We start from the raw sequence: 13731 nt of genomic DNA, 5'->3' as shown, positions 1-13731 counted from the left end.
AAAGAGAATTGAATAGTCCGTACATCACGTTCTGTCACCCCCGCGACGTGGCCTCATCGCAACCGTCGAGGGAGGCAGGATCGGACGAACGGCATCCCGTCCGCTTCGCAGATGAACGAACGACACACGGACGCGGGTGCCACAACTGGCCGCTGGAACACCGGATCCGCTGCATCGCTGGAGTCAACGGTCCACCCAACGATATTCCAGTTGTTGTTTTTTTTCTCTAGTCTAAGCTAGGCTACAGAAGAAGGAAAACAAACTCATAACTAACCCAGCGGGATACGTGCTCCTCGATCGCTCACAGTGCATACGGCGCCCCCGCCTGAATCTCCCTCTATAAAAACCACCACGACTCGTCCTCCTCCATACCTGCGAGCTCCATCTCCATCTCCTTGTTTCTCTCCACCTTCTCCTTGGTGTGACTCCGGCCGCCCATTGGCGAAGGGAAGCTCCGTGCCGCCGGAAGAGAAGCCAGGCGCCATGGGGACGCAGGCCTCGCCGGACAACTACACGCCGCCCAAGGTCAAATCTTTCCCCCTCTCCTCTCTCTCTCTCTCTCTCTCCCCCTCTGCTGCGTCTGTATGTTATGATCTGTTTTATTCGCAATGTTCATGTTCTGTATCCACGAACGAAACAGTCCATTCATCTTGTTCAAACTCTGTTTCTTGTATCTGGTTTCTCGAGGGGAGAGAGAAAGGGAGAGATGAAACAAAAGGTCGGGGAGTTGTGGAGTTCCGAAAAGCGGGGAGCGAAATCGACAGGCGCAAAAAAGGACAAAAGGAAAACGCCGTTTTCTTTCTTTCTTTTTGCGTGGAGGATTCTCTTCTCCCGGCATGTAGCACCAGTTCATCCTCTTCATGTGAAATCCTTTTCTTGGGGGGAGGAACCCGTGTGAAATCGTGGTGGTGTCTAATAGTGATATCCAATCTCATCTTCTTGGTGCTTTTGGGCTAGTACTTTTTGGTTTCTTTTCCTGCAGAAGATCAAGAAGGGAAAAGAACGTGTGTACATAAGTATCAGCGTCATATGATCGGTGTGATTCTTGATGCTTTGCCTTAACTGCGGAATTTTACCTTTTTCCCTTTAAATTAATCATTGTTCCCTCGTTGTTTTTCCAGCTGTTGTGTTACTTTAAAATTACCATCATCCAGTCTGTTTTACAATATAGGAGTATATATATACCTCAATAAGTACGTTGCGTTTCTTGTTTCAAATATATAATATGGAAACGAGTAAGTATGAGTATTTTCCATATTTTTTTAAGAAAAATATCTAGAATGAAATTAAACAGTTTTGCTGCTTCTGTCGTATGGTCCACCTTGTTCTTGGACTAACGAGTATGAAAGGTCTTCATTTGTACTTTCTGTCCAGCCTTGTTTTTCTTTCCAAGGCCAGAAATAGCTCACACTAGCCTACCGAACAATAAAACAGATCACACTCTTTAAACTCCCCCATTAACTAGTTTCCTTTTACTAGTATTTCTACGGTGGGCTACTTACCATTTTAATATAGTTGGATATCCATATCTTGGTGTTAATTGCTACCATGCGATTGATTATTCTATATATAGAATGCAAAAAAATTACGCCTCATGCAAGGACTTCTTATTTGGATTAAGAAATTAATAGAAAGGCGCTTAGCCCTGTTGAAAAAATAATCAACTCAAAATTAGATTCTGGTAATATCCTGTCGATGGTGGATTTTCACTAGAAATTGTGAAAATGGATGCTTTAGCAGAAGAACTTCCGTATTCCAGATATGCAAACATAGTATTTTGAGACTAGTAGTATCATGCAACATTGTTAGGTGAACGTGCTTGATAGAAAAATCAAACATGTTTACCGTGAGGTGTCATTGATTGATAAGCATCTGATGACACATTTGTCTTGGGCAAGTGCGACTACTTGGCCATGTGACAAGTCAACTGCCCGGAAGAAAAGGAACCACTCTACCTCCGAAAATTCAAAGTTGCCAATTATCCGTCTCTTAAGTTTATTAGATGACATAAAAAATGAAAGAAATGCCAGGAGGTTACAAATTAATTGTTGTTGATAAGTCCCAAATAATTTTGGCATACTAGCTCTTATTGTGTGATATTCTAAATTTGAAAAAAAAAACTGCTGTTATGTGATGATGATGTCTATAGCTAACAGAATACTGAAAACCCACAGGATGAGAGGACTGCACGGGAGAAGGCGATCGATGACTGGCTTCCTATCACGTCGTCGAGGAAAGCAAAGTGGTGGTACTCGGCCTTCCACAATGTCACCGCCATGGTTGGCGCTGGGGTGCTCAGCCTCCCCTACGCCATGTCTGAACTCGGTTGGTATGTACTGCTACTGCCATGACATCCATACATTGGAGCCATGGCTCGTCTGTCTGCTTCTGAAACTGTGACTGGCAATCTGAATGGCATGTGGGTTCCACATGCCATACTCACAGCCGGGCAGTTTTCAAAGCTACAAACTTGCAATGGCATGATCCAATCATTTGGCGTTCCCTGATGTTTTTGTTTTGGCGCAGGGGTCCTGGCATCGCGGTGATGACCTTGTCGTGGATCATCACGGTGTACACGCTGTGGCAGATGGTGGAGATGCATGAGATAGTCCCTGGGAAGCGTTTCGATCGGTACCATGAGCTCGGGCAGCACGCCTTCGGTGATAAGCTCGGCCTCTGGATCGTGGTGCCACAGCAGCTTGTCGTCGAGGTCAGCTTGAACATTGTGTACATGGTTACCGGCGGCAACTCTCTCAAGAAGTTCCACGACGTGATCTGTGACGGCAAGTGCAAGGACATAAAGCTCACTTACTTCATCATGATCTTCGCCTCTGTCCACTTCGTCCTCTCCCAGCTCCCAAACTTCAACTCCATCTCTGGCATCTCCCTCGCTGCAGCCGTCATGTCACTCAGGTTAATTCCGAATGTCTGCACCAGCACTAGCTGTCATATGCTCACTGTAGCAAATCCGACAAGTTTCTGAAAAAAAAGAACTTTAGCTAGCAAGCAATTGCCGTTGACAATAACTCATGATGCAGCTACTCAACAATTGCTTGGGGCGCCTCGTTGGACAAGGGGAGGGCGGAGAACGTGGACTACAGCCTGCGGGCATCGACGACAGCAGGGCAGGTGTTCGGTTTCTTGGGGGGCCTCGGCGACGTGGCCTTCTCCTACTCTGGCCACAATGTCGTGCTAGAAATCCAGGCTACCATCCCATCGACGCCGGGCAACCCGTCCAAGAAGCCAATGTGGAAGGGTGTGGTGGTCGCCTACATCATCATCGCCGCCTGCTACATGCCGGTGGCATTTATCGGCTACTGGGCGTTTGGCAACAGTGTCGACGACAACATCCTCATCACCCTCAACAAGCCCAAGTGGCTCATCGCCATGGCCAACATGATGGTCGTCGTTCATCTCATCGGTAGCTACCAGGTATGTAGATCCTTACAATCATTTCGTTCAGTTACTTTGGATGAGCACTGCTACATGGACGATGGTTGGCGGCCGATTCCTGCACGACAAAATATTGCAGCCATGTATTCCTTTTGTTCAGTGGGTTGCAGCCGTCGATAATGAGTGTCGTGCATGCAGCGTCCGCCAACCATCGTGTGTACAGTATTTCCGCTTTGGATACCTAGAACGTGACATTGTACCAGAGCTAGGACGATATATCTGACGGTACAACAAAATTTGATTGTTCCTGTGCAGATTTACGCGATGCCAGTGTTCGACATGATGGAGACGTTTCTGGTGAGGAAGCTGGAATTCGCACCAGGCATTATGCTCCGTCTGATCACCCGGACCATCTATGTTGGTAATGCCCCGTCGACTAATCTCATCGCAAGTTTTGAGGCATCTTGTATACTGAATAACCAACCAAAACACCGACATGTGCAGCCTTCACCATGTTCGTCGGCATGACCTTCCCGTTCTTCGGTGGCCTCATCGGGTTCTTCGGCGGGCTGGCCTTCGCGCCGACGACCTATTTCGTAAGCATTTTCATCAGACACCTTTCATCACAGCAAATATACACTCAGAGCTTCTCGTGAGATTGGACGATATGTAACTGTCATGGCTGCCTGCAGCTGCCCTGCATCATGTGGCTCATCATCTGCAAGCCCAGGAGATTCAGCCTCTCATGGTTCACCAACTGGGTAAGAACCAACCCAGAGATCCAAGGCTTTTATCCCTCTCTTTTCTTCAAACGATAATCCCGTCCTGATTTTCCTTTTGGGTTTCAGATTTGCATCGTCCTTGGTGTCATTCTGATGATCATCGCGCCCATCGGAGGGCTCAGGCAGATCATCATTTCTGCCAAGACATACAAGTTCTACTCATAGATCACTACAAGTGCCGTTCATCATCATCGCCTCGCGATTGGCGATTCTACTGCCAGATTTTTATTTTTATTTTCTGTCCCTGCAAAGAAGAAAGATCATGGTATCACGGCTTGTCGCAGATGTCGGACGGTCTGCTTAGTTTAGACCGGAGGAGGGCTGTGTTGGGGGTAAATCGTGAAGGGGTCCAGCCCGCTTGCAGCGCCGGGAGTTTTCATGCATGTACTCGTATTATTTTGCAGAGCACTAGCTATGAAAATAGGCGCAAGGATTCATATATACCATGAGACATGTCAAATTAAGTGCAAGATCCATACATTTGATTGGATTATTCCTGCGATATGTTTAAGCTTTTAATTGTGTTTCTCCTAAATGCTGCCTTTACACATGCTGTTCTGGGAATTTTTATTTTAGTTCAGAATATAGTAACAGTGTTAATCAACCTAAACGCAGAATGTAACAAGTGAGGGAAGATCCTTCCTAAAATACAAATTTAAAACTTCCTCAAAAAAGTCAGGGATGATTACTGACGCCTATTCCAAGCGATATAATAGGATCAGCGAGCATCCCCTAGGAGGGGTTGGCATTTGCGAACATTTTAGGTGACAAGTTTAGTTGTATGGGGTTGACATTTTCTTGGAAGAAGAAAAGTTTTGCAGCAAAAAAACAGCAGGATTTGCCGCCTCTGGCCAACTAAATTTGCCAAAAAAAATTAGATAAATAAATAATAGCCACCATTAACCTTGATTACACTGCAAGTGTCTCAGCAGCCAACTAAAGCTTATCGCATCCTACAAAAATTAATTTACCTCCTCTATATATCCTAATCCGAGGTAAACTCGGGATATCCCAAACAATATGAAGAGAGATAAAGTAATGATGAGAGATGCAAGTGCAGAAGAAAAAAGAACGGTTTTCCATCTATCAGGCAACCTCTTTGTACAGTTTCCAGGATTACATTCACAACATGAAATGTCACCGAAACTACCCCAAAACGGCTCACATTAGTTGTTCTATAAGAGCCAGGGACGCACCCCACCTCAACCCCACCCATCCCCCCTAACACCCCCCTTTCCCTCAGTATCATCTTCCAGATATCCATCCAGAAAAGCACAGGGGCGTCCATTACTTCATCATGGCTACCAATGAACCCATCCAAAGATGGGCTGACTCCATGGGACCCCGCATGCATGAAGACTGGTTCCAGTGCCTGCTACTACATTTGATCAACCATATTTTGCTCCAAAAACTTGTGCAGCTCATAAGTTCTGTAGAGGAATGGAACCGCCAGGGTGATGTGCACTTCATATATCAAAAACATCAAAAAACAGTTATCCGGTCCAGTCACGCCACAGGCTCCACTCAGATTATCACTGAAAATGCACCATAAGCTGTCAGTCTATTTCGCCCTCCTCAACATCAACTGTTGGTTCATCTGCGGACTCGACTTCCTCGTCTTCTTCGTCGTCATTTTTCATATACAATCCAAGCTGTTCTAGGGGGTTGCCCCCAAGTTGAAATCCGAGGGGCTCAGGTGTATGGCTTGGACTCATTTCACCGACCAAGTTGAGATTCTGTTCACCTGTGACTGTTCCAAGCATTTCAAAATCTTTCAGGAAGAGGTTCCCTTCATTGATTTCTACAGTTTTCTCCATCTGCAGGGTCAATGGTATTTGCACTTCAGAGTAGGATACCAAAAGAGCAATCAATACTATCTGCACTTCAGAGTATGGATATCAACAAAGCAAGATGTTGCTTGCCAAATTGCATCCTAGGTTTACCTGCTGCAAGGCTTTACGAGCTGCTTCTCTTTCACGCTCTCTTTGGCGTTTAGCTTCTGCAGCAGCCTCAGCAACGGCTGCTGCTTCAGCCCTCTTGCGAGCTTCCTCAGCAGCTTTAGCCTCAGCTTGTAACCGAGCTCTCTCTGTAATGAAGATTGTGCCTCAATAAACAGTATTGCAGCTCGCATACCAGCCCAAATATACCAATTTCATCTCACCTTCCCTTTGTAACCTTTCAAGCTCCTCCCTCTCGCGCCGAACTTTCTCAGGATCCTTCACCTGGTATGAAGGATCATGTGAATCTTACTGGGAATAGCATCCACCAAAGGCCAGGCAGCAACGCAATAAACTATTCCAACACATACCTGATCAAGAGCCTTCTCACGAGCTTTGAGAATTGTATCAGCGAAGCGGCTTTTCAAAAGGGCAGCTCGGTATTTTTTATCAGACACGTTCTCCTCTGAAATATTGATCCATTTAATAAACTGTAAAAGAAACGTACCAAACATGCTCTGGGTACTAAGAGACCGCATAGAAGTACAAGCTTACCCTCATCATCAGCAGAAATAGGTACACGGTCAGCACATTGTTCTTGTATATTCAATGTATCCTGTGAATCTGCAAAAATATCAATTGAAAGTAGTAAATATACATAAGACACAAGTAGCTATTCCAAAATTGCAGAAGTACAGCAAAGCCAATCAATAAGCACTGTGATAAGTTTGGGTGTCAACTGAATTCCACATTGTTTCTAAAATTCTATATAAAAAACACATGTTCAAAAGAAGTACAGAGAGTTCAAAGGAAGGTATCAAAGATAACATGTAGACCCAAAAATTGACCCACATGTAAGGAAGAGATGATAAGCCACTTCCTTTAACAGTTTAATATTTAGTGGATTAATATGGCTCTGAAGAGATGGGTTAAATCGGATAACAGGCTCCATTTGAACAGTCTGGGTTGTAAAGAAGTGACAATCCACCACTTTCTGTAACACTTAAATTTTTAGTGGGTCAATATGGCTCCGAAGAGATGGGTTAAACCGGATACCAGACTCCACTTGAATGCAATTTGGATTTAACACACCTCCAAATATTTTGACGTGTTGTAGGTCAAAATTTGTTTGAAATAAACAGGTTAGATTTGGCTGAATTGTCCCATCCTATGCAGAATAGTAGACCTCACGTGTAATTTAATTTGCCAGTAGTTCTAATAGTTTAATTTTGGCAGGATAAATTGCTCAGATTGTCTATAGTTTGGGTTGGCTTGTGCCAGCCAAACACCAATCCTAACATTATTTTAAGTTTTAAAACTTTGACTGAGTTTAATCCATCGAGGCATATGAGAAATAGGTTACTGGAGCTAACTTGTGAAGGCTGGCTTTGTTACTGAATCAAGTGGTCTAGTTAGTTTGATGATGTGCTTGCAAGAGCTGGTTTGGCTTAAAAAACAATGTATTATGTGCAACCTCTTACCGTTCTCCTGGTCCAAGCTAAACACGGGTAGTACGTTCTCCTGCATGTAAACAGAGAGCAACCATTGAGGACACCGATGTTCAAAATAATCTTTTGGTGAGTAGCACGTCAATTTTGTTTGAGACTTGTATGGTTCTAAAAACTACTCAGAATACAGCAAGTGTGCGGAAGCACCTTAGCCCCGATGTTTGTCGAAGGAACTTTGGCACCCAAATCACTTCCAGAAGAGCTACTCGAATCCGAACCTGAAGATATAAGAAGAAATAAAATGATCACCTTGTTGGGCATGAAAAATCACATGGACTGAACTGGAATACCATGCACCAATAGATATTGGCTTGTTTCCTCATTTGGGTTTTATCATGAAAGAAAGAAATTTATGGACATCGGGTAGTTTTCTTCATGTTGGTTTCATCGTGTAACACAGTGAAGGAAGGAAATTTACAGACATTCATAATAATGTAGCCCAAGAGACACAGGTTTTCAAAAGCAGGTATTCAAAAGTTATAATTCAATGAACCTAAAAAACAGGTCTTAGTTTAATTTCAGACCTACAGAGTGGGCCAGCCAACGGTTCCTGAGAACGGTTGTAAGATACACAGGGTTGTCCAATATAGCAGGAAAATTGTATAGCATTATTAGTGAAACTAGACCATGGTATTAGAGAATATGTTCTACTTCTATATTATTATATTTCGGACACTACACCAATTATCAGTTGAAACTACTATAGTCCAGTGAATTAATTGATGCGAACTTCTGTTTATGGCATTTGGCATTTGGAAACAAGGAATGTTTATAGTACTAAACCTATGTTCTAACATGGTTAACACTGCCATATTATGTCAAAGAGGTTTGTACATGGATAAGTAAGGCAAAGTAAATATTTCACAGAAACACTCAGTTTTTGCTCACTCATTCTCCCTTTTTATCCCCCTCAAGGAAATGCGCTTGGGCATTATATATCTCATATTCACAAGCATGATTCATGCGAAATGAAATGGAGAAAGGGAATTTCACAAAGGAAGCATAAGTAAAGTTACTACCAGCTCACACATGCTGTGGTATCATAATGCTCTGTACTAAGTGCTACTAGCTGTTAGCCTGCTACAGTTAGCTGGGAATCAATTAAAAAAGGATCTTAAATAAGAAATGATCAGCAGTATGAGCAAAAGTGAACAACAACTGCTGCCCCTCAGATAAGATAAGAACAAAATTCTACAATGTTAACATGTGAGCTACCATCACAACACAAATAGTGAACGCCAATATGTGATTTATCAGCAATAATTATTTTTTTTAAACTTAGTGACTCTGCCCGAAATTGGGCCGGCAGAATCACCTGTTAGCACTGCAAGCACACGCAGGCATACGGGCTCTTTTTGCTGCCATATGGAGGCAATCAGATTGCTAGCAAGGCGAGTTGCTATGAACAACATTTAGCATGTTGAACATCTTTCTAAGGGCCTGTTTGGGACTGCTCCGCTCCTTGAAATTAAACTCTGCTCTAGAAAAAAACGCAAGCCAAACAGGGTAAATCTACGACATGCCGCTCCACAAAAAAACTAGAATCTGGGGTACAACTCCCTGTTTTTTGTGAAGCTCTTTAGGAGGTGCTCCAAAAAACTTTAGAAGCTGGAGTTGTAAGGAAATTTGACACCAGTAAGTGGATACCCCTTCGTTTCTCCCCACTCATCCAATCAAATAGATCCTTTCCACCAAATTTCCCATTCTTGAAGCTGCAGCTAGATGAAAGCCAAACATTCTCTTTGGAAGAGTTGCAACTCCTGTATGAAACTGCTCCAAAGTGGATTTGGTGGAGCGGAACTGATTTTGATGGAGCAGAGCAGTCCCAAACAGGCCCTAAAGTTGAATTAAAGTACTCCCTCCGTCTCAAAATAAGTGTCTCGACTTTAGTACAACTTTGTACTGGTTAGTATAAACTTGAGACACTTATTTTAGGACGGAGGGAGTATACGAGTGTTTAGATCACTAAAGTAGTGATCTAGACGCTCTTATATTTATTTACAGAGGGAGTATCAAACTAGAAACAAACAGGACACTGTTCAATACTACCGATTTCAACTTATCAACACTTGCTGACACTAAGAATCGTTAAGACTCTGTCGAATAGGTGAGCACAGGGGAAAAATTTGAACAGCCTTAAGGGGCAAAGTTATCAATTTGCGGCATGCAGCATTGAATGGCATGGAATGGTAAAAAGTAAAAACAAAAGAACATATCGCTGGGCCTGGTAACAGTTAAGTCAAGATACAAAGTTAGGTAGTGTAATATGTGAAGATAAATGGATAAAAATACATACCACTGGAGGATGATCCTGACTCACTACTAGAACTGCTAGAAGAACTATGCTTGCTGCTTCTGTCTGCCGTTTCACTTTCAAATACCACAGGGGGGTATGTTAAAGGTGGAAGATCGTTCCCACCAATATCAATGTCTTCCTCAACAAGCTCATTGCCTGCTAAGACGTATGCAGTATTAACTTAGAACAACAATTAGTGCCATGGAAAAAATAAATGAGGAGAAAGCGACCTTCATGATGCATTGATGAGTTGGCAAGTCCATATTCACTTTGGAACTGTTGAGCAGAAGGAAACAATGGTCAGTAAATTAACTAACAAAAATCAATCTCAAAGACAATAGCACCCACCTCAACTTCTTGAGGCTCATCTTTTGTAGGATTTCCAGACTGATTTACTCTATCATAGTCATCAAGAAGCTTCTGTAATTCAAACAGGGTATCATCGCTGAGAGCGTTCATGTCAATAGTCAACTCATCTTCATCAGCATCATTATCATCATTAACATGCCTCTTTATGAACTCAACTACATGTTCTGGAATGAATCCACCATATGATTGTAGTCTTACGCTTAGAGCAACCTTTTGTTCATCTCTCATCATTCCCATAGCAGTTTGTACCACTGGAACCTCCTCAGCCACCTGAGCCATCTGTATCACTGATGCTACTGGAGCATCCTGAACCAAAGGAGAGGCTTTCCTCTTCTTCGGGTGCAAAACTGGCTTGGCAACCACCTCCTCTTTTTGAAAGGTGTTTTTCTTATATGCACCTTTATTTGAAGGTCTTCTATCAAAAGGCTCTTTGTTGTCAACAATATTTTTCTCAACTGCATCATTTTTTAAAGGCTCAATTGCAGAGAGTTCCTCATCTGGTCGAGGAAGCTTCTTTTCGATAGGCTTCCATCTAGGTTCAAAAACACTGCTCATAGTCTGGGCCATTATGTTAACTGCATTACCAACTGGGTTATAAAGTATAGCGTTGCTAAAAGTAAGCCTCACGTCTGCGGCAAACTCCCAAGGTGTAGGGTACACACCTGCATTCAGCTTTTTCTGTATAGTACCCAAATCCATTGGGTGCTTGACTATATCAAAATAATCAGGGATACACAACTTCACAGGATCAACTGGCATAACAAACGGGCCTGCAGAGCGATGCTTCATAAGGTTCTTCAGAAGCTCCTGGCATTTTTTAAACGATGCTGTGTAGTTAATGGAGCTGACTACAGGTTGGGCAACTGATGGCGGTAATCCTCTGCCAGACTGCACTGAATTGCTCCTCCTGAGCTTCCCATCCTTTTTATTGCTGTTGAAATCACCTCTGGGAGCCGACGCAGTCCCACCATTCATGCTCGTCGTAGCCCCTCTTGAAAACAACCTACTCTGGAGGGCCCTCACCTGCTCGAGCTCGTTACGGAGCCTCATCTCCAGCTCATTCCTATCCGAGGCCGACATCCTCGGCAACTCAAAGACCACCCGCGGCACATTAAATCCGGGAGCATCAGCCCCCTCGTCCGTATTGAGGTTGATGCATTTTCTCTTGGCTTCACTTCTTGCAGGATTCCCAAGGCCCTTTGACACCCCCACAGTTTCCACCCCATATCGGTAGTCCGGCACGAAACCGAGCGGGTGCCCCTTGGAGAACTTCTGCGTCTTCCCCATCATTGCGTGGCGGAACCCGCAGACCAGTCTGCTCGCGAGCGCAATGCGCCGCCTGGGCCACCCAAATCCACCACAATTCAGCCAAAACCTAACCCTAACCCCCCGAAGCGAGAGGTTAGTTTATTGCACGGCCGCCAAGAGCAGGAGGCCTCCAAAACCCTCGATTCGGGGGGCGGAGCAGCTCAATTGGAAGCGCCGCGGCGAGAGATCGAGCCAACTCACCGAGCAGACGGCGCCGCACCCACCACAACCACCACACAAAGCCGGCGGCGCCGCCGCGAGATCTCGAGGCCTTCGCGCAGGCACCCGGCGCCGCCGCCGCCGCTGCGGCGCGAGCACTGGAGCTCCCCCTCCTCCTCCTCCTCCTCGAAACGGAGGGCGGCGCGGAGGCGGCGAGGCGAAAGCGGATGAAGGCGAGGCGGCGAGACCTGGGGTTTCTCTCTCCTCTGTCCCCGTCTCTTTCTCTCTCTTCGCTGTGCCGCTCGCGAGCTTTAGGCTCGAATCGCGAAGCAAAGGGGCCCCTTGTAAGCGGCGTGCGGGGAGCGCGCCCGGTGGCTGAGATGTGGGTCCCTCGGTCCAATGGTCCCACCGCGCAGTCACTTGGACGGAATAGGGTGGGCGGCTCTGACTTGTGAGGGGAGATCCCGGCCGTTGGGTTTTTGGGCCGGACGGTGCGATTGTAGGTGGTTGCGTGTCTAGAAAGGCTCTAGGGCTTCGTATGCTAGAATCACGTGTTGATTTGTCCGACCTGGGATGCTATGGAAATAGCATGCGAATCTCCCCCGGAAAAGACATTTAAACGTGGGTTTTCAAAATATTAGCAAGTTCTTATGGTAAATACTGTTTGGTTTGCCGGTATCTTACCGCAGGTATATAGGTTTTTATGTATCGTTGTCATCGAACATTTAGGCAAATAACAGAGCATATCAATTGTTTCGAGAAGGCTATTGGTGTGTTTGTATTGTGACAGAAAGAAGTTTACCAATTTGTAAATCATGGTTATAATATTGGCTTTTGTTTGATGTAAGATTAACTTTTTGGCAATATTAATGCTTCACTTTACAAAACTATAGGCAAAAAACCTCAACCGGTTTTTTTGACACGACAACCTTTGGCACATACTATTATACATACTCTTTATACCAAAGAGGATGGATACCAATGCACACATGTTCGCACAAAAGTAGTTCACACGCGCAACTACTTTTCGGTAGAAGGTTCGATAGTAGGGCATGACATACCACTGCCATCGACAGAGCATGTGAAACACATTAAAAAAGACCTTATACCTTATCTGCTAATGTTGGATTCAATTGGTTTTTATGTGCTGGTGTGTAACATGTGGGATCAATGGATCATGTAAATCCCCTTCAGAAAAGTTGCGTACCATCATAATTTTGACATAAATATTATGGCTGATATCAATTGGTTTGTTAGTGGGTCCTATGATGGACCAATCTTTACAAATTGAAGGTGGATTCGAGGAGAAACAAAAGAATAAGGCACAAATCCAAAAGAAACACAAGGGAAAAAACTATTGGACAAGATCCAAGCTAAGTACTCCTCAAATCCCAAGCCAATACAAAAGGTGTGTCTTAGATCCAATAACAACAAAGTAAATAGAGGAGACAAAGTGTATATCTTTCCCCAATCTCTATGAGATATGAAGTTATTGATGTAGGGGAACGTGCTATGCGACAAAATATTACTATACGATCGCACCCAGAAACACTATGAAGATGTCAAGATAGATCTAATCTCACCAGCAAGAATGCAGCATAAAGGAAGAAGATGTTGATGACGATCTCGCAATTCATGCAGCTAGGTTATGCTCCTCTATGAAGAAGTATAAGAGCGTTTAGATCACTAGAGTAGTGATCTAAACGCTCTTATATTTCTTTACGGAGAGACACTGATATGCGTCGATACTATACAAACAGTTTTAAACCCCTTTCTGCGACGTCATTTGGAACCGTCGCCTAGTGAGTGTGGGCAATAAGGGGGTCCTTCCCACACGACCCAAGACCATCGGGGATATGCCCTTCTGGCACACATGCTCGGCAAAATAAGGTCGTGTGCGACCGACGAGTGCTCAAATATGGAAATACGTATAGTAGAGCTAAAAAATACAATTATACAGGCAAAATTGTTTTCGATCG

The 13731-nt window shown here is 44.3% G+C and overlaps 2 protein-coding genes across 2 annotated transcripts; one reads left to right on the top strand and one right to left on the bottom strand.

Moving 5' to 3' along the window:
• Nucleotides 1-346: 346 nt before the first annotated feature.
• Nucleotides 347-4693, top strand: LOC119330879 (lysine histidine transporter 2-like). Its single transcript, XM_037604005.1, has 8 exons — nucleotides 347-525; nucleotides 2175-2329; nucleotides 2527-2913; nucleotides 3039-3432; nucleotides 3709-3814; nucleotides 3898-3989; nucleotides 4086-4154; nucleotides 4242-4693. The coding sequence occupies exons 1-8, from the start codon at nucleotides 484-486 to the stop codon at nucleotides 4338-4340; spliced, it is 1344 nt and encodes a 447-aa protein (XP_037459902.1). The 5' UTR covers nucleotides 347-483; the 3' UTR covers nucleotides 4341-4693.
• Nucleotides 4694-5230: 537 nt separating this feature from the next.
• On the bottom strand, nucleotides 5231-12033 carry LOC119333387 (transcription factor GTE9-like). The gene is made up of 10 exons (XM_037606299.1): nucleotides 10265-12033; nucleotides 10147-10192; nucleotides 9917-10072; nucleotides 7768-7838; nucleotides 7594-7633; nucleotides 6668-6736; nucleotides 6484-6578; nucleotides 6337-6397; nucleotides 6119-6261; nucleotides 5231-5992 (listed from the first exon to the last, which is right to left on the bottom strand). Exons 1-10 carry the CDS (start codon nucleotides 11573-11575, stop codon nucleotides 5732-5734), a joined length of 2253 nt encoding a protein of 750 aa, XP_037462196.1. The 5' UTR covers nucleotides 11576-12033; the 3' UTR covers nucleotides 5231-5731.
• Nucleotides 12034-13731: the final 1698 nt, after the last annotated feature.

This window comes from Triticum dicoccoides, chromosome 7A (genome assembly GCF_002162155.2).
Source record: "Triticum dicoccoides isolate Atlit2015 ecotype Zavitan chromosome 7A, WEW_v2.0, whole genome shotgun sequence".
Taxonomy (NCBI): domain Eukaryota; kingdom Viridiplantae; phylum Streptophyta; class Magnoliopsida; order Poales; family Poaceae; genus Triticum; species Triticum dicoccoides.
This window is presented reverse-complemented; position numbering and strand designations above follow the sequence as displayed.